Source organism: Ahaetulla prasina, chromosome 9, assembly GCF_028640845.1.
Source record: "Ahaetulla prasina isolate Xishuangbanna chromosome 9, ASM2864084v1, whole genome shotgun sequence".
NCBI lineage: Eukaryota > Metazoa > Chordata > Lepidosauria > Squamata > Colubridae > Ahaetulla > Ahaetulla prasina.
In genome coordinates this window covers 951,511-970,012 of record NC_080547.1, presented here as the reverse complement: position 1 = coordinate 970,012, position 18,502 = coordinate 951,511, and the positions used below count along the sequence as shown (strand labels likewise).

Below are 18,502 nucleotides of genomic sequence, written 5' to 3'. Positions count from 1 at the left end.
TAACAGCAGCAAGACTGTTGATTGGACAATACTGGAAGAAAGAAGAGGTACCTACAATAGAAGAATGGATACTGAAAGTCATTAATTTGGCTGAGATGGCTAAAATCTCAGCTTTTTTAAAAGACAATACGCAGGAAAGATATTTAATTGAATGGAAAAAATGGATTGATTATCTACAAAATAGATATCAGATTAAGAAATATCAGATTGCCTTTGAATAATTAGAAAGTTATTTTATGTAATGGGGAGGGGGTTGGGAGATGAAAAGCTTTGGATGTGGTTAATTGGATTGGAAGGGAAAATTTTATTCTATGTTTGGTTTATGTATAACAATACCTTGTGATTGACCCGGGAAGCCGGGGGGGGGGGAAGGGGGTTTTTTTGGAGGGAAGGGGGAAAAAAGGGGGGAAAATGTCTTTGTTTTTTTTTAAAACTCTTTCAATAAAAAAAAAAAAGAAAGATAAGAAGGTTGAAGTTCTTTTTTAAATTAAGTCAAAGTAGTGTTTCCCATTTATTGGTTACGGTGAATGTTTGACTTGCACACCTGAAACAGGCTAAAAAAACCCTACGTTGCCGTGCCCCCCCTCCCCCCCTTTCCACCACAGGACGGAGCAGTCCAGTCTAATCCAGGGCATCTTCCAGCTCCGCTTGGGAAAGCTCCTTCCAGGCTATTCACTCCGCTCTTTGGGCTCCCGATACGGCCACTGGATGTAGTCAAAGACGTCCTTCTCACTGTCCACAGGGAGGGGCTCCCCCGCAACTCCTGCCGATTCAGAGCCAGAGAGAGCCACTTGGTTGCCACCCTAGCAAAGAGATCCCCAATTCTCCATCCAGGAGGTCTGCTAAGCAAACAGGAGGAAGAGGAGGTCCGAGGCGCAGAGGCAGGGTTGCTTTGTGGAATCAGCTTCCGCTTGCACAGCTCTGACAGTGCCAGCTTCCGCTTCCTTCTAGAACAGGGGTGTCCAGCTCAACTTCATTGAGGGCCACATTGGAGGGGGAGGGGGAGAGGTATGGCTGACTGGGTGGGCGTGGCCATCTGGGTGGGCGTGGCCTGCGTGACGCCACTCCCCATGCTGCTGGCATGTTTCCTCTTCTCCCTGGGTAGACCGGGCTGAAGTGACACGGGACAGCCCTCTACATTTTCCAGGACAGCCCCAGGGGCCAGATCCAACCACATCGCGGGCCGGATCCGACCCAGAGGCCTTGTGTTTGACACCCCTGTTCTAGAGGAAAGATCCTTCAGACCTTCTACCAACCGTTACAGGGAGAAGGACAGGAACCAGGGAAAGAGAACGAAAGGACTGGAGTGCTATTAGCAGTGTTAGCAAACACCCATCAACCAAAGGATTCCTTCTTCTTGGCACAAGGAAGCTTTTTCCTCATCCTGAACTTCTCTTAGGAGGACTAGACAAGGCAACATGGCTTTGCTTGAGCAGAATCTGGGATTGGTGGCCTTCCACTCAGACCAAAAAGCCCTCTGTGAGTCAGACAATGAAGGTTACTTACCAGTGACGCCGAGAGGCCGGATCGTGTACTCGTTAAGGGTGAAGCCCATCTCCAGGGCATGGGTTCGCATGTTCTTATTGAAGAGGTCGCTTCCGGTGAAGTAAAGGACTCCACAGTAATACTGATCCTTGGGAATCAACCTATAATACAATCAAGAGAGGGACTGACATCGGTAGGTAGTCCTGGTCTTACAACATTTACTGGTTACAATGCTCACAATGCAAGGATGCAAGGGAAGCCCAGTGGGGCTTGGGGAGTCTGTGGGAGGAGGGAGGGGAAGGGAAGGTGCGCGTGAAGGCGCAAGGGGTGTGTGTGAAGATACGAGGGAGGTGTGGTAAGCTTGGTGAGAGTGCACGAGAGTGTGAAGGAGGCACACTCAAGGCTTGGGGAGGGTGCACGCTGATGCACAAGCGGCTGAGGGGGTGAAGGTAGACTTAGGGAGGAGTTCTTGTCCTGAATGACATTTACCGGATATCAATTCTCCTGTAAGGACAGATGCCGTCATCATCTTGACTTGGGAGCTGACATACACCCTAGATCCAGAAAAAAACAAGAAACAATTAATTGCAGATCTCCTTTTTTCTAATATGGCAAATAAGAAGTATAGAAAAGCAAGAAACTTGTCAACAAATTTTATAAATCTTTTAGAGCATTCTTCCATAAGTCAATCAATTGGATATTAATTCAGTTAACGACTATCTCTAAGAGAACACCTATCCATGATAGACGAGTTCAAATCACCAGGACCAGACGGATTACACCAGGGGTGAAATCTACTTACCTTCCTTACCAGTTCGGAAGTGCACACACTGTGTGTGATGCATGTGATGCACACGCAGACCTGCTGTGCATGCGCAGAAGGTAAAAAACACATTACTTCCTGCTTAAAACTAGGAAGTAATGACACCCGGGTGGGCCATCACTACCAGATCGCCAAACCACCAGCCACGATTGCTACCTGATCGCAAGATCCGGTCATAACCGGGAACATTTCACTCCTGGATTACAGCCCATGGTTTTGAAGGAACTGGCAGACGAGATCTCAGAATCACTGAACTCCATCTTTCAAAGATCCTGCAGCACCAGGGAACTACCAGACAAGGATTGATGTAGTTCCCATTCCCAACATACACAGCAAAAATGTCTCCACCTTAGCATCTTTCTATTGAACAACAAAGCTAAAACACTTCTAAAGCTGAAAACATAATTGAAAGTCTTTCTGAGGCTAAACTTTATAGAGTTTTTTTTTTGATTCTAATACTATACATAGAAAATGGAATAGCATAGAATAGAAATATATGTATAATACAATAATAAAAGTCCCAAGCTCACGAGCTTTTTTAAAATGAGACAGTTCTGGGCTTTTCTGACTCATTTGCACAGTTCAGTATTCTGCAATCTGACACATTTTACTTATGTGGGGTTGGCATAAATTCCCAAATTCCCAGGCAACCTAGCCAACTATGGCAAAGCATCTCAATCCGGTTGGCCACCAGGAAGTCTGAGGGAAGGTGTTCATGAAACCACCTCTGGTCAGAAGACCAGCCATCATGGAGGCCATGCTCTTCCCCTGAAAGACAGGACTTTTAAAGACACACAAAAGATTTCTTTTGGAAGAAAGGAAGACTCACCATGAATTTTGTTTCCCCCTTTGAGAGCGTGTCTGTCACAAAGCGGATGCTTTCCAGCTGCTCCACAACTTGATGCAAAAGCTTTGGCTTGAAAAGAAACAACCTCATCACAATCAGGAAGAGAATCAAACTGCTTGAGAGTGTTAATGGGGTGCTTCATCTGGACCGGAGAAAAGTTTAAGAATGGTTTCAGCCCCTGCACAGGAAATTTGGAAACACTGGGATTGCTGTCCTTGGGACAATCCAGAGAAAAGGAACTGCAGAAGTTATACCAATGGAAGACGCTATTTGTACCCCAGGGTCCTATGGGGTCTTGAACTATGGGGTCCTCAGGGCTCTCTGAGCTTGGTTGTTTTCTTGCAGGCCTTTCATGACTCAACTAAGTAACGTTATCAGTGCCAGGAGGGAATGGGTGGGCATACTCTCTTTTTATATATTAGTGGCCTGCTGTGTTCTTGGTGCTTTCTTGCTCATAGTTTCCCAGCTGAAACTATGGTTAAGTTTGTCCATATGTTGTGAAATGAAGGTCTTTTCATCATGTCTTCTGGCTGCTACTTGGTCTGCTAGTCTTCTCCCTGTTGATCCTACATAGTGGCTGTTACAGTTCTTCTACAGTGTGATGAGGAAGATTTCTGTTTTTTCTTCTGGGACTGCTGGGTCTTTTGGTTTACTTTGGATGTCCCGGTTTATGTGCTATGCTATCGTGGTGCCACATGATTGTAATAATCTGTTGGTGGTTTCTGCAATGTTTTTAATTGTCAGTCTTATTCTTCTAACCGCCTGTGTCGGCATCCCAGAAGAACCTGGTAGGTCTTTTCCTCTCCTTTTCTTTTTCATTCACATTCCTCAAACAACAAAGAGCCGGTGAGGACCCAAATGGGGTCACAGCCACTGTAGCTAGGATAATGAAAGGCAGTTTTTTCTCTCAGTGTCTTTGTTTTTAAACAGCGCCCCTCCTCCCAGGATGAAAATCAAACCCGGAGCTCCCCTCCTCTCCTCCCCTACAAACAACCCATTAGTCTAGCTGCAGACCACACAGGAAGCCACGGCAGCCAAGTGGCTTGAACAAGACCAAAGCAGGCCACCAATTAGGGATGGATGGCAGGCCATTAACCATTAACCCGGAGGGCTCTTATTTCAAGGTCTGATGACAACAGAGCTCGCTGTGTGAAGCCAGGCCTTCTATTTATATATATATATAGAAATCTGTCCCGGCTTTTATCCCCAGACCCTTCATTATCTTGGTCCTTTTGCTTTGTTCCCTGGGAGATGCTTTTTCATGGCAACGAGACTGCAAACCGTCTATCTAGACCCGTTCCAGTCCGGTTTCCGGCCCGGTTACAGCACCGAGATGGCTTTGGTCGCGTTGGTGGATGATCTCTGGAGGGCCAGGGATAGGGGTTATTCCTCTGCCTTGGTCCTATTAGACCTCTCAGCGGCTTTTGATACCATCAACCATGGTATCCTGCTGCACCGGTTGGAGGGATTGGGAGTGGGAGGCACCGTTTATCGGTGGTTCTCCTCCTATCTCTCCAATCGGTCGCAGACGGTGTTGACGGGGGGCAGAGGTCGGCCCCGAGACGCCTCACTTGTGGGGTGCCTCAGGGGTCGATTCTCTCGCCCCTCTTGTTCAACATCTATATGAAGCCGCTGGGTGAGATCATCAGTGGTTTCGGTGTGAGGTACCAGCTGTACGCTGACGACACTCAGCTGTACTTTTCCACACCGGACCACCCCAACGAAGCTATCGAGGTGTTGTCCCGGTGTCTGGAGGCCGTACGGGTCTGGATGGGGAGAAACAGGCTCAAGCTCAATCCCTCCAAGACGGAGTGGCTGTGGATGCCGGCATCCCGGTACAGTCAGCTGCAGCCTCGGCTGAGTGTTGGGGGCGAGTCATTGGCCCCAATGGAGAGGGTACGCAACTTGGGCGTCCTCCTGGATGGGCGGTTGTCTTTTGAAGACCACTTGACGGCCATCTCCAGGAGAGCCTTTCACCAGGTTCACCTGGTTCGCCAGTTGCGCCCCTTTCTAGACTGGGATGCCTTATGCACGGTCACTCATGCTCTCGTGACATCTCGTCTGGACTACTGCAATGCTCTCTACATGGGGCTCCCCTTGAGGAGCACCCGGAGACTCCAGGTAGTTCAGAATGCAGCTGCGCGGGTGATAGAGGGAGCCCCTCGTGGCTCCCATGTGACACCTCTCCTGCGCAGACTGCACTGGCTGCCTGTGGTTTTCTGGGTGCGCTTCAAGGTTTTGGTAATGATCTTCAAAGCGCTCCATGGCATAGGGCCGGGTTACTTACGGGACCGTCTGCTGCCACCGAATGCCTCCCACTGGCCCGTGCGCTCTCACAGGGAGGGACTCCTCGGGGTGCCGTCGGCCAGGCAGTGCCGACTGGCGACGCTCAGGGGAAGGGCCTTTTCTGTGGGGGCTCCCACCCTCTAGAACGAGCTTCCCCCAGGACTTCGTCAACTTCCTGACCTTCGGACCTTCCACCGCGAGCTTAAGACACATCTATTTATCTGCGCAGGACTGGACTAGAGTTTTAAATTTTAAATGTCTAAATTTTAGATTTGGTTTTAAATTGGGTTTTATTATTTATATGTCTATTTTAAATATTTGGCCTATATAATAAGTTTTTTAGATGAATGTTTTACTTTGTATATTTATGTGTTTTTTATATGGCTGTACACCGCCCTGAGTCCCTAGGGAGATAGGGCGGTATAAAAGTACGAATAAATAAATAAATAAATAAATAAATAAATAAATAAATAAATAAATAAACTGTTCACATCTTTAGAAGCAGAGCGGCCTGGTCACTCCAAAGTCCAGCCACAAGGACAATGCAATTTTGACCCACAACAATATTAAACAAGAGTTCCCCATGGAAGCACTGACCACCAGAAGGAAGGGAGCCCAGTGGCCAGTTTTGTTCTATTTGGGATCCCTCAGACTGGACAGCCAGATGTTCTTCTATGGCTTTCAGGCCCTGTACCAGGGATTGAATCCATGGGCCTGTGTGCTTAGATGCCTGTAGACAGTGCATTAACTCTAGGAGCCAGGCAGGCAATGGTGCTCGGTGGTTGCAGGAAGCTATTAAATAACAGCTGTATAACTATATGTAGTCCACTGACCCCCAAGCTCTCCAATGTTACATCATGTGACACCTCTGCATGCAGGGTTTTACACTGGCAGTGAGTTTGAACCCCACAGAAGAATATCAGGTTACCTCAGGGATCCTAAGCAGTGCAAAACCAGCCCTGCAATGCCTGTGTCTCCAGATGCTCCTGAAAACACCACACCGTGAATGCCACAACCTCCAAAGGGGCTGGGTGGGTGAAGCCACGAGGGGTCTGAAGTAATCTAACCTCTCTTTCTCTCTCTCTGCTCTGAGAACTAAAGGGAAGGTGGGCAATGTACTGTTCTGAAAACTTCTGTGCAAGCATTAACTATCATTTTTACTGGGATGCAAGCAATAATGAAAAATATTAAAAGTGTGTAAGAAAATATGTATTGCTTCTTGTTCAGACAAACACTACATCCATAACCTTTGTGATAAACCATAAAAAAATCAGGTTGAGAATGAAATGGCAATATTTAGATTAATAATTCCCCTCTTTCAGGGTTGGTTCTTGGATTTTCTGGGAACAGAATCCAATAACTTGGATTCCAAAGGCTGCTGGTGTCAACAGGATTATCTTAAAAGGAAACCAACCTTTTTGGCAGATTCTGAAGTGAAGTCTGGGTGGGTCAGCAGGATATCCATATCTCCACTGGATTCTGCACCTTTCAAAGCAATGCCAGGCAGCAAAAGTCAGTTCAGCCTTGGATTTAAGATCCAATTTAAGAAAAATCTGTTAAGTGCTATTAAAAGTGACAGTAGTAGGTTTGTACTTTCAGACTTGCACAATTCTGTTAATGAAGCCTTACATTAAGTAGAATTAGCTCATCTGGTCATGTTTTTTGTCTGGTTTACCTGGGAGAGCCAACATCAATCTTACAACACTGAAGGTACAAATTTCCTACTGCCTCTAAAACAGTCTACAATATAAACACAGTACACAATATAAAAACGGGATAGAGACTCTGGAAAGAGTGCAGAAAAGAGCATCAAGAGGATGAGTTAGTCACTTTTTCCGAGGATGTTGTAATTTCAAACTGTCATTAAGCAAACAGTCGTAAGTCAAGATCTAATTTTGTATTGGAGCATTTCAACCTTCCAAGACCCTCTATGAGGGACCACAATGTGATTGTTTTGGGGGGGGAAAGGACTTTAATTCCACCTTTGAACAAGAGGTTGCTGAACACACATATATCATATTAAGAACCATGGTGGCGCAGCCATTAGAATGAGCAGTACTGCAGGCTGACCCTGCCCACTGCTGGGAGTTCGATCCTGATGGGCTCAAGGTTGACTCAGCTTTCCATCCTTTTAAGATCAGTAAAATGAGGACACAGATTGTTGGGGGCAAGGGGCTGGCTCTGTAAACCACTTAAAAGAGGGCTGTAAAACACTGTGGAGTGGTACATAAACTTAAATGCTGTTGCTATCAAATGGTTTCAGGGAATTTCATGTCTCAAAAAACACATCAGATTTTTGACATATTAGAATTGTTAATTGATAATGGTATTGATATTGGTAATTTTTCTCTCCTGTAACCTGCATATGCACAGCCAACCTATCTTCCCCCACCTCATCCCAAAAACCCTACATTCATTCCAGCCATTCTAGATACATCTGATGAAGAGAGCTGTGTCGGGGCAAGGAACCAGAACGACACTGTCAGCTGAACAAAGTCGTTTCTTTGTTGTTGCTTGCCTATCTAGAAGAATCTCACCAGACTACCTGCATTCCCTTGGGGACAGGCAGTTAAAGGGGGAGGGCCTCTGGCCTCTGTTGCTTCCTCTCTTGGAGGGAGTCCAAGCTCGCCCCTCTCTTTTCTCCATCCCCTCCCTACTCTAGCTGGAGCTATGGCCACATCTGCAAGTGACAAAAGCTTATGCCTTTTAGTAAAAGGTGTTCGTTGGAAAAGGTGTTCCCAGGCTCCTTCAGACTGAGAAAAAAGATCTCAAATCCTTATTATATTCATAGATAACCATCTTTCCTGATCATCAAAATAAACTCTGGACTTATTCCTGTTTTACCTGATGGGCCAAATTTTTAGCAACTTGCTCACCATGTTCCCCAGATCTCTGCTGCAGACACATTAATGAAAAGTCTGCTTATTTGGAAAGAACGCAAGATGTGGCAAACGTGTGACAAAAACGGAAGACAAGGAAACCTTCTTGCCCACGTTCTGGCAATTGATTCCAAAAGTCATATGGCACGCAAGGAAAAACAGGGAACACCAACCTCGGCGAAAACTGCCACAAACCGTAGCGATGTAGGCAGGGTCTACTTTCTTCACTTCACTCAGTATAACGTCCTGTTGTAAAGAAAGAGATCAAGTCATTTGATCTCTCGTGAATTTTTATGCCTTTTTTCTTCAGTGGAAGGAGCTATCATTGCTTACCTGCATTTCAAGCATCTCCTTCCTAGGAATTCTTTTTTCAAAGTCTTTGAAGTATCTGTGCATGCAAAATAAAGGAGGATCGGGGATGAAATGCGGCTGGGATCCACCACAGATTTATTTTCAAATAAATTCTGCTGAAATGAAATGCTTAGATTGGCATCAGATGCCACCTGGAACTCAAGCACATCAACATTAAAGACAATTTCCATGCATATTAGACAGAGTTTAAAACATTCATTATATTGAATATTTGACAGATGAATTTTACAGCCGTTCATCCTAAATAGCAACTAAATGCTGCAAATAAAAATTCCACTGCTACGCCCTGTCATGCCCTCTTTGCTATTAAGAACAGAAATAAAGAGGACTGCTAACAGATTACGCAAGAAAGGTTGTTCACATGTGCGATAGAATTTTTAAGTAATCCAACAGTGGTGGCATTTGCTTTGAGAATAGAAATGTTTGTTTTCAAGAACACACTGGGAAAGTTTCAACGGATCTATTTGTTCCTCTAAAAAAAAAACCAAAATGGAAAATAATCTGCTTCCCCTCTCACCCTGGGGTTGACTGTTAGCCTCTTGTGGGTAAAAACAATCATAATGTCAAAAATGAGGTGCCTTTCCTAGGCATGAAAACACTGTCTTCCCTTCCCTCAGATGAACAAAGTAAGCAGATCTTACTTCAATCCAATGCGTTGATGATGATTCAATTTATTTTCATTTTTCTTTAAGTCTAGAAAAAGCACAGTATGGAATCAATTAAGTTTTTCTTGAATACCAAGCTTGGAGAAAGCCACCTGCCAAGTCTTTCCTAAAACAGAGCTACCCATCGTCCTGAAAACTTTGGGATGCAGTCAGAGGGAGGGAGGGAGGGAGGAGTCAGAAATTTAATTACTGCAGGAACGATTTGATTTCTCTGTTAAATTTAATATTCCATCAACTCACAACAGATTCTTTTAGCAAAACAAAAATGCTATAACACGTAAGATATCATACAACTTTTTAAAAAAAATATACATCAGTTAAACTGACATAACATCATCCTGCAGGAGAATGAAGCCTAACTGAGCAACTAGGTTCTCTTTAACTGGGGAGTCAGATTCTGTTTGCAGGTATGTAGAAGGGTGTCAGCTAATCTGTTTTAGCAGGTGCTCAAGAATCTCTCGAAGTGGCCATACGCTTTCAGATGTAAATGCAGATATGCAAGTAATAACCTTGTAAAGCTCACCTTCCAATGTTTTAATACCTTCATCTACTAGTTTTCTGGCAGCAGCAGGACTGCAAAGAAAAAGGTAACTCATTAACTGCTGGACAGAATTTCCACTGCAAAATCTCAGTAGAGCTCAAATTAACATTACATCCGAGTAAGAAAACGGACAAATAACTTAACCAAAAAGGTAGAAATTAATTCAGAAAGGTAAGATCGTGGCAGCTCAAAATCTTTGGGAGGCAAAAAAAAAACTAAAGCTATTCTGAGCCGAGGAAATGCCAAACAATGACAGAGAAGATTTACAGTATTTATTTTATTTAGAGTGTGGCAGGGGTCCCCAACCTGTGGGCTGTGGCACATTACTGGGCCGTGGCCTATTCGCAACTAGGGGCCGTGGTAGCTCAGGCTGGTAAGAAGCCTGTTATTAGAACACAGCAGCCTGCAATTACTGCAGGTTCAAGCCTGGCCCAAGGTTGACTCAGCCTTCCATCCTTTATAAGGTAGGTAAAATGAGGACCCAGATTGTTGGGGGGGCAATAAGTTGACTTTGTAAATATACAAATAGAATGAGACTATTGCCTTATACACTGTAAGCCGCCCTGAGTCTTTGGAGAAGGGCGGGATATAAATGTAAATAATAAAAAAAAAAAAACTAGGCTGCATGGGTGGCATGACAGCACACCGGCACACCCAGCCACCCTCGTCTCACAGCTTCATACAAATGCTTGCCTGCCTCTCACACAAAACCATCCCCTCTTCCCACCCACCCCTCCCAGCGCTTCCATCTCCCTTTCCCCACCCGGAAAGGTTGGGGAAGGTTGGCGTATGAGATCTACAGAGGTCACGCACAGAGAAGATGTAAGCGGGCTTTGCTAATATATACAGTATAAAATTACTTTTATTAGTATTATTTTGTTCAGGAAACTTAAATCCTAATTTTTAGATTTCAATTATTTGCCTTTTCCAAACACCCCTTCTGGCAGTTTAAGATTAAATATGCCCATCAATTTACCCAATGCCACTAACTCTGGTCAGTAAATTGATTGAAGAGCTTGTGTCATCTTGTCGAATCTAGAGGAAGGAAAATATGATAAAATCACTACTTTGAATTATACACACACGAAGACTGGGCTGAAACATTATCATAAGGATACATGAGAGCTGAACGTTAGCATATCAATTGCAAAGATAGGATGATGTGAAATGAAAAAATATATAAAATGAGACTCTAAAAATTCAAATATTTACCTTTTCTATCTTACGTAATTTTCCGGTAGATAAAAATTCATCAATCTTTTCAGCAATTTTAGTTCCTACGCCATCCTAAAATATGACGAAGTTGACATTAAAAAGAACAAATCTTACATTTAGTAACCAGTGACATCAGACAACAAGCTCTTAGCATACAAACACACACGAATGTTTTCAGTTCAGTAATTTCTCCAAAATTTCTCAACTGTCCTTTTCAGCAGAAGAGGACCCATTTTCTGTAAAACAGAAGTATGAGATTTCTCATGAACCTGTTCAGTGAACACCTTCTTGCTAAATGGATTTAATTATATTTATAAAATTGAGCAATTTCTCAATGAAATTTGACTGAAATACCAACCATATTAACTTAAAAACTCCCAAAGGATTTTGGAAAATTCCTTATCCTTATTAGTTCCAGAACTTACCAATTTCTTTGCTTCAGACCCACTTTTAATCTTGCTAGGGTACTTGGATATTGCAGATGCTGCTTTCCTGCATGGGACAAGAAAAACAAAAGTCTCTTCCTATTTGGGCAGCGCTGTCAGTCTATGGCAGGGGTCCCCAACTCCCGGCTCACTGCCTCTTGCACAGAATCATCCTCTCTCCTCCCCCTCCCCTCCACTGGCCTGCCAAGCCAGAAAGGTTGGGGACCGCTGGTCTATGGCAAAAGAGTTTTCCAAATTGCATGACAGAATTCCAAGAACAGCCTTTTGCAAGAAAGAAATACCAGGAAAATTTCCACTGTAGTTTCTAAAACACTGATGAGAGATTCCATGTGAAACAGATTAGATGATTCTTCCCAAAATGTAAATCTTACCTGTAAGCATTGTATTTATGAATAGCTCTGTTCACATTCTTCTCATAGTTGGCCAATTCTGAAAGAAGTTATAAAGAATAGCATAAATTAACGGCGCAATTTAAATATTTAATTATTTTTTAAAAAATATATGGCCACACAACTCAATGACTTTGGGCAGCTTACAAGGATAAAATCCCAATATAAAAACAATAAAAAAAGCAATATTCCCCCACCCCCTTGGTGACAAATATGTAATTTGTATTTTGTATTTATGAATCTGAAGAGGGCTTTTCATAGGAAATGCCTTTGCGATCAGATAGATTTGGAACACTTTTGCAAGGAAGAATGACAAAGATACCCAAAGCAAGACTTGCCAGGCTGATAGGCTCCTATCCCAAAAGTTTGAATAATGTCTAAAAATCAAATGGTACTTCAACAAAGTATTAGTTTAAATTTTTGTGCACTTATGCAACCATGTAATTGTATGGTGGTTTTTTTTTTACTGTTTTCCCCCATTATTTTTATTATTTTTATTTTTATTTTTTTATATATTTTATTATTATTATTATTATTATTATTATTATTATTAATATTATTATTATTATTATTATTATTATTATTATTATTATTATTATTTAGATTTTTAGACCGCCCTTCTCCCGAAGGACTCAGGGCGGTTTACAGCCATATAAAAAAACAATATACAAACATTAAAATAATTTAAAATGAAATATTTAAATTTAGGCTACTTCTTAAAACCCGTTTAAAATTCCCAATTAAAACTATCAGGCCAGTCCTGCGCGATGAAACAACCATGTTTTCAGATCGCGTCAGAAAGTCCGGAGATCGGGGAGTTGGCGAATACCAGGTGGTAATTCGTTCCAGAGAGTTGGAGCCCCCACAGAGAAGGCCCTCCCCCTGGGGGTCGCCAGCTGACATTGTCTAGCCGATTTTCCCCATTAAAAGATTTGTTTATTGAACAATAAATTGAATCACACAGCTTGAAATGAACTGCAATGGCGCAGTGGTTAGAGTGTGGTACTGCAGGCTACTTCTGCTGACTGCCTGCAATTTGGCAGTTCAAATCTCACCAGGCTCCAGACTGACTCGGCCTTCCATCCTCCCGAGGTGGGTAAAATGAGGACCCAGATTGTTGGGGGCAAGAGGCTGAGTTTGTAAACCACTTAGAGGGCTGCAAAGCACTGTGAAGCGGTATATAAGTGCTATTGCTATTATACATTGCATTAAAGGTGGAAAAATTCGGAAATGATTTATCTAGGTGTGTTTCTTTTTTTTTTTTTACAAAAACCTGGCATTGTAACAGGGTTGATTTATTTATTTATTTTGGTACCCAGCGTAGATTTAAGAAAAGCATTGAAATTCGGAATACCGTTTCGCCTTCACCTCAAATAAAAAATCACGTTTTAATAAGAGTGTGCAATGGGGGCTGAAAAATGTGTCTGGGATTATGGCAGCAACCTTTCCCTCAGCTGAGCTAGGAAATACCCTACACAGGGAATCAAAGTCAACAGGAGCGAAGGGTTTTTAGGAAGAAGTTGAGACCGTTTATGACAGGGATCTCCAGCCTTGGCCATTCTAAGCCTGGCGGACTTCAACTCCCAGAATTCCCCAGCCAGCAAAGCCAAGCCAGCAAAGCATAGCAAAGCCGGCTGAGGAATTCTGGGAGTTGAAGTCCGCCGGGCGTAAAATGGCCACGATTGGAGAGCCCGGGTTTATGATATCCAGGAAGGATGCGCAGATATTCCCACAGCCCCCTCCCCGAGGCTCTTGTGCCGCCGAGGCTTTGGCGCGGCCTCGCAGACGCTTCGGCTCAGAAGGACACAAAGGCCAGGCAGGGAGAGAGAACCAAGGGCCTTCCGAGCCCAGCTTGGAGTTCCTCCCTGCCTCAGCAAGAGCACCGCCGTCCCTTCAACACCCCGTGGCGGAACCTGAAACTCCTCTCGGGGCTCCCTCCGCCTAGACCGGCGGTACCCACCGCTGAGGAGGTCGGTGATGGCCTGGTTGGGGTTCTCCTGCGGCGCCTTGCGCTTGCTCATCGCGGCGGGCCCCTCTGTACGTTCCTAGCTCTCTGCATGGACGGCGGGAGGGGGGGCGGGTGTGGAGGCGGAAGTGACGCACGCGGCAGCTCCGGAAGTGGGGTCCGCCGGCTGCAAGGAGGCAAACGATGTGAGTGGGATTGCGCGGCCCTGTGGGAAACTCCCCCCCCCCCACCCTTCCCGGTCTCCCGGCTGCTAACCGCCGTGTCTCCTTCTCTCCTTCGCAGGGCGAAGGTCACCTTCAAGATCACGCTCACTTCGGACCCGCGCCTGCCTTACAAAGTGTGAGTCTCCCATGCCGCGGCTCGACACGTCACGGCGGCCGCCCGACCGCGCATGCGCGCGCAGAGCCCCATTAGCAACCCTGCGAGGGCGCGCGGCATCATTTCCCCCCCTTCCTTCTCCCCCCATGTCCGGTCCGCAAAGGGTGGGGGGTGGGGGAGGGGGCCCCCGCTCTGGAGCACCGGCTGCTGCCCCGCGGGGGTCCTGGAGGGACGGGGAGCCGAAAGGAAGCCGGTTCCGGGATGGGAGGCGCCCGGCAGCTCCCGCAGCCATAGAACAGATGTTGCAACAGGGAAGCCCGCAAGAATCGCTCTTTGCCCGGGAATTTGCGTTCTTGCAGCGCCCCCCCCCGTCCCCCACGGAGCTGATCTTCCTGCAGTAGTAATTGCAAGCCCTCCCAAGCAGGTGGTTAGAGGTGGGTGTTGGGATTGGGTTTAGCGATCACTTTGGAGCATGGGTCTCCAACCTTGGCCACTTTAAGCCTGGAGGACTTCAACTCCCAGAATTCCCCAGCCAGCTTTGCTATGCTTTGCTGGCTTGACTTTGCTGGCTGGGGATTCTGGGAGTTGAAGTCCTCCAGGCTTAAAGTGGCCAAGGTTGGAGACCCATGCTTTAGAAGAAGTACTGTCTTGTTTTTGTAGGTTAAGTGTGCCTGAAAACACGCCTTTCACTGCTGTCTTGAAGTTCGCTGCAGAAGAAGTGAGTGGTTTTTAAAATGTCCAAGTAGATTTTTTTTTTTTTTAGTAACATGTTGTGTATAAAAGAAACAAAAAGACAACTTTTTATTCAGCAGTTTGGAAATGGAATAAAAAGAACAAAATAGAGAAAGCGATGTGTCACTTTTCTTCTTGTAAAGTAGGAGTAGCGGGAATAATTTTTTTTTAGTAAGAGGAATGGCATGGTATATTTCTGTTCTTTTAACTTAATTGTATTTCTATTTGATTTAGTTCAAAGTCCCTGCAGCTACAAGTGCCATTATAACAAACGGTGAGTTTACACCTGCATCACACAGTACTTGGAAACTTGGAAGTGGTTCCATTATGCAAAGGAGCCTTTTCAAAAGGCAGCTAGGCTGTTTTTTCTTGAGGAGGAAGAAAACGTTTTCCTCAAGGAAAAAAACCCAGTCCAACTGCCTTTTGATAAAAGCGCCTTTGAGGCAACGATGACCTGGATGACTGAGAATCTCCAGAGACATTGTTCCACTCTGCAGTGTTGGGATTCAAGGCAGGAATGCAGCTCCTGTCCATAACTGCTTATTCTTTTCTTGAATTTGTAGAGCTGCCAATTGATCCAGGGAATGGCGGACTGTTTTAAAGAGTTGCAGGCCGAGTCCTCATACTTAGTGGCATCTTTTGGCCTTCAAAATGCTGCACAGGCCTAGTTCTAAAAATAGCACTGGTGACTTGTTAATGCCCATTCTGCTAACACCCAGTAACAAGGCTTGTCCACTAGTTTCTGATCCCATGTGGTAAAACCATGCTAACTTTTGCACAGAGGGCACAATTATACTTTTCTTATTGCATTTTTTAATCTCATGAACTGGGCAAGAACCTGATTTTTGTTTCAGCAAAGATTCCCTTCCTTTTCATGGGATCGAGAAGGGATATAACTGCAGAAGAAACTCACTGTCCTCTTTTAATTCCTTCCCCAGATGGAATAGGAATAAACCCTGACCAGACAGCTGGTAAGTGCCTGTACAATTAAGTATTCTGTAATGAATTCTGTCGAGTACAGATGTACTGCTGTAGATAATAAAGATATGGCTAGCAAGAAATAAGATTTTTCCAGCATATAACATCAATAAAGAAAGCAGCATGAGAAATCATCCTGACAACTTTTCCCAAACATTTCTGAATACAAAATAATTATGTTTAGAAGTGAATTGGCATGTCCCTATTCTAGTGGTGAATGACGACTTCTGCAGTAGAATCTGGAAAACTAATAGAGCTTGCTGACCTTTGTGCAAATATACTCCTCAGAAATTAGATGGCATCTCCAGAGACACGCACGGGAACACAACTGACCATTTGCAAGTGTGAACAAGGATAAATGCTTATAAAGTTTTAAGTATTTCCATGACTGTGCTTTTACATTGTTGCTGCTCAAGAGTCTTTTACAAGAAGCTCATAATTTGATTGTGGTTCTGCTAGATCCAGGCAAGCCGTAACCCATTTGGTTAATGCATGGCTCAGATGCTCTCTGTGTGATCCCTGCGAGCTTTTTTTCTAACTTACGACAAATGATAAAATACTTTACCTTGAATATGTCTACATCAGTTAAGAGTGTCCACCTTTTTAAGAGCAGGTTTCGGTTAGATTCTGAAGCCTGAAACAAACCTTGTCTCTTACCCAACGGGAGAATAAAATTGTTTTCACCTAGATCTGCAAATATATTCGTATAACGATTGCCAGCTGTGAAAAATATTTCACGAACAAAGAAAAAGGCCTTTGTGAATCCAGAGTCTTGAGTAGGAGTGTAGAGTGTGCTATAATTCCTTAGAAAGGTTTGCCCTGCTGCCACTACTCCCTAGGTAGTAGTGGAGGAGCAAAACATGCAGATTTTTTAAAATTATATTTTCCTGCTGAACCATGTTTATGTATTTATTACATAAACCACCCTGAGTCCTTCGGGAGAAGGGCGGTATACAAATTAAATTATTATTATTATTATTATTATTATTATTATTATTATTATTATTATTATTATTATTATTATTATTATTATTATTATTATTAAAACCATTCATTAAAGCACAAGTAAAAATCTCTTGTGTATCCTTTTAGGTAATAACCTTTTCTTTTTCCAGGGAACGTTTTCCTGAAACATGGTTCAGAATTACGGATTATTCCCAGAGATCGGGTGGGAAGATATTGGCACATGCAGGGGCCACTTACACTTCGATAACACAACTAGCAGACAAATGCACCAACTGGCATGTCAACCAAGAATTTTGCATATCTTGCATTTCTGTATAGAACCATTGTTATCACAGTGAACTCATGATAAGTAGTCAGAATGTCATTTTTGAACATGAATATCTAGAGGAGAATCTCATCACTGCTACCATGTCTGCCTTCTTTTTCTGAAGTGTCTCTAGGCTTGTTTGCTTTCTGAGTTCCCCAGTTCATTTGGTGCAGACATTGTAACCAAGGGCAATCGGTAAATGGATGATGTTTTTTGTTCCTCTTTAAATGAATAAGAAAGCATTTTCTTGTGTTTACCAACAATGGGACACTTACTTTTGTAGCCAAAGCAAAGCAGCTCATTAATACATTGACAAAATATTAATTTGATCTAAACAAGGTAATCATGTATTTGAATATTATGAGAAGTATTATGGCACATACCTCCAATGTTTGCTAAAAGTTTGTGTAACTATGAGGAATCCTTTTATTACATTCCAAGAAAAAAAGGCCATTTAAGTAGCAGGTTACCATTGTGGGTGCTTATATGCTTAAATTGTGTTTAATGTTGGTTCCTTGAAATTGTAAGATTTGTTAGCTGATGTATAGTTTCAGGAGAGATGTTTTTATGTGGAAATGCATTTTACCAGATAATAAATTATATATTTCTGAGCCCGACTGGCACGAAACGTAAAGCCTGCTCACTATTTCATGAGTTTTCAAAATGCCAGAGAAACTCTGGTGTGCCAGGCTGGTTCCCACTAATCTTTAGGCTTGGGGGGTTCAGATTTAAACCTTTCAATTCGTTTCTTTCCTTTTCTTTATTTTCCCAATTTTTGAGTAAAGTCTGCTATAGAATTGCATACTAACTAATGGAGTTTATTGTTAATTGAAAGCCATGAGCATGCTTAGAGTCTTTATTCCTAACTTGAAAAATATTGTTTTTGAAAGCAAAATAAAGCGTCCATCAGCAATGAAATCTGTCTTATTGGCTTCTCAAAAAAAAGAAAAAAAGAAAAAGAGGCCTATCAGGAATATTTCTGCTCACCCTAGAAATAGTAAGACTGTCGGTTTGTTTGTTTTTTAATTTGAATTTATATCCCGCCCTTCTCCGAAGACTCAGGGCGGCTTACACTATGTTAAGCAATAGTCTTCATCCATTTGTATATTATATACAAAGTCAACTTATTGCCCCCAACAATCTGGGTCCTCATTTTACCTACCTTATAAAGGATGGAAGGCCGAGTCAACCTTGGGCCTGGTGGGACTTGAACTTGCAGTAATTGCAAGCAGCTGTGTTAATAACAGACTGCTTAGTCTGTTGAGCCACCAGAGGCCCAGCAAAAAC

The 18,502-nt window shown here is 43.5% G+C and overlaps 2 protein-coding genes across 5 annotated transcripts; one reads left to right on the top strand and one right to left on the bottom strand.

The window, feature by feature from the left end:
* Positions 1-516: 516 nt before the first annotated feature.
* On the bottom strand, positions 517-14,058 carry POLB (DNA polymerase beta). 3 transcript variants are annotated; one of them, XM_058194035.1, is made up of 14 exons: positions 13,909-14,056; positions 11,931-11,988; positions 11,539-11,605; positions 11,111-11,185; positions 10,875-10,933; positions 9,881-9,930; positions 9,334-9,385; positions 8,654-8,708; positions 8,494-8,566; positions 6,856-6,926; positions 3,138-3,224; positions 1,975-2,039; positions 1,507-1,646; positions 517-763 (listed from the first exon to the last, which is right to left on the bottom strand). In XM_058194035.1, exons 1-14 carry the CDS (start codon positions 13,967-13,969, stop codon positions 669-671), a joined length of 1,008 nt encoding a protein of 335 aa, XP_058050018.1. In that variant the 5' UTR covers positions 13,970-14,056; the 3' UTR covers positions 517-668. The 3 variants fall into 3 exon arrangements, with proteins under 3 accessions (XP_058050018.1, XP_058050020.1, XP_058050019.1); XM_058194037.1 differs by having other exon boundaries at positions 699-839; positions 13,909-14,058; XM_058194036.1 differs by having other exon boundaries at positions 704-842; positions 13,909-14,058.
* On the top strand, positions 13,631-18,133 carry UFM1 (ubiquitin fold modifier 1). 2 transcript variants are annotated; one of them, XM_058194041.1, is made up of 6 exons: positions 14,048-14,099; positions 14,197-14,253; positions 14,893-14,950; positions 15,199-15,238; positions 15,903-15,935; positions 17,058-18,133. In XM_058194041.1, coding segments are annotated over exons 1-6 (288 nt in total). In that variant the 5' UTR covers positions 14,048-14,097; the 3' UTR covers positions 17,156-18,133. The 2 variants fall into 2 exon arrangements, with proteins under 2 accessions (XP_058050023.1, XP_058050024.1); XM_058194040.1 differs by lacking the exons at positions 14,048-14,099; positions 14,893-14,950 and adding an exon at positions 13,631-13,918.
* The last annotated feature ends 369 nt before the right edge of the window (positions 18,134-18,502 follow it).

Bases quoted from the DNA above. Each gene is read 5' to 3' on its own strand.
- UFM1 (XM_058194040.1), top strand. From the start codon at position 13,664: ATGCGCAGATATTCCCACAGCCCCCTCCCCGAGGCTCTTGTGCCGCCG. The intron at 13,919-14,196 runs GTCGGTGATGGC...TCTCCTTCGCAG, and splicing joins CGGTACCCACCGCTGAGGAG to GGCGAAGGTCACCTTCAAGA. The intron at 15,936-17,057 runs GTAAGTGCCTGT...TTCTTTTTCCAG, and splicing joins AAACCCTGACCAGACAGCTG to GGAACGTTTTCCTGAAACAT.
- POLB (XM_058194035.1), bottom strand. From the start codon at position 13,969: ATGAGCAAGCGCAAGGCGCCGCAGGAGAACCCCAACCAGGCCATCACC. The intron at 11,989-13,908 runs GTGGGTACCGCC...AACTTCTTTCAG, and splicing joins CATCACCGACCTCCTCAGCG to AATTGGCCAACTATGAGAAG. The intron at 9,386-9,880 runs GTGAGCTTTACA...TGCTTTTTCTAG, and splicing joins AGGTATTAAAACATTGGAAG to ACTTAAAGAAAAATGAAAAT.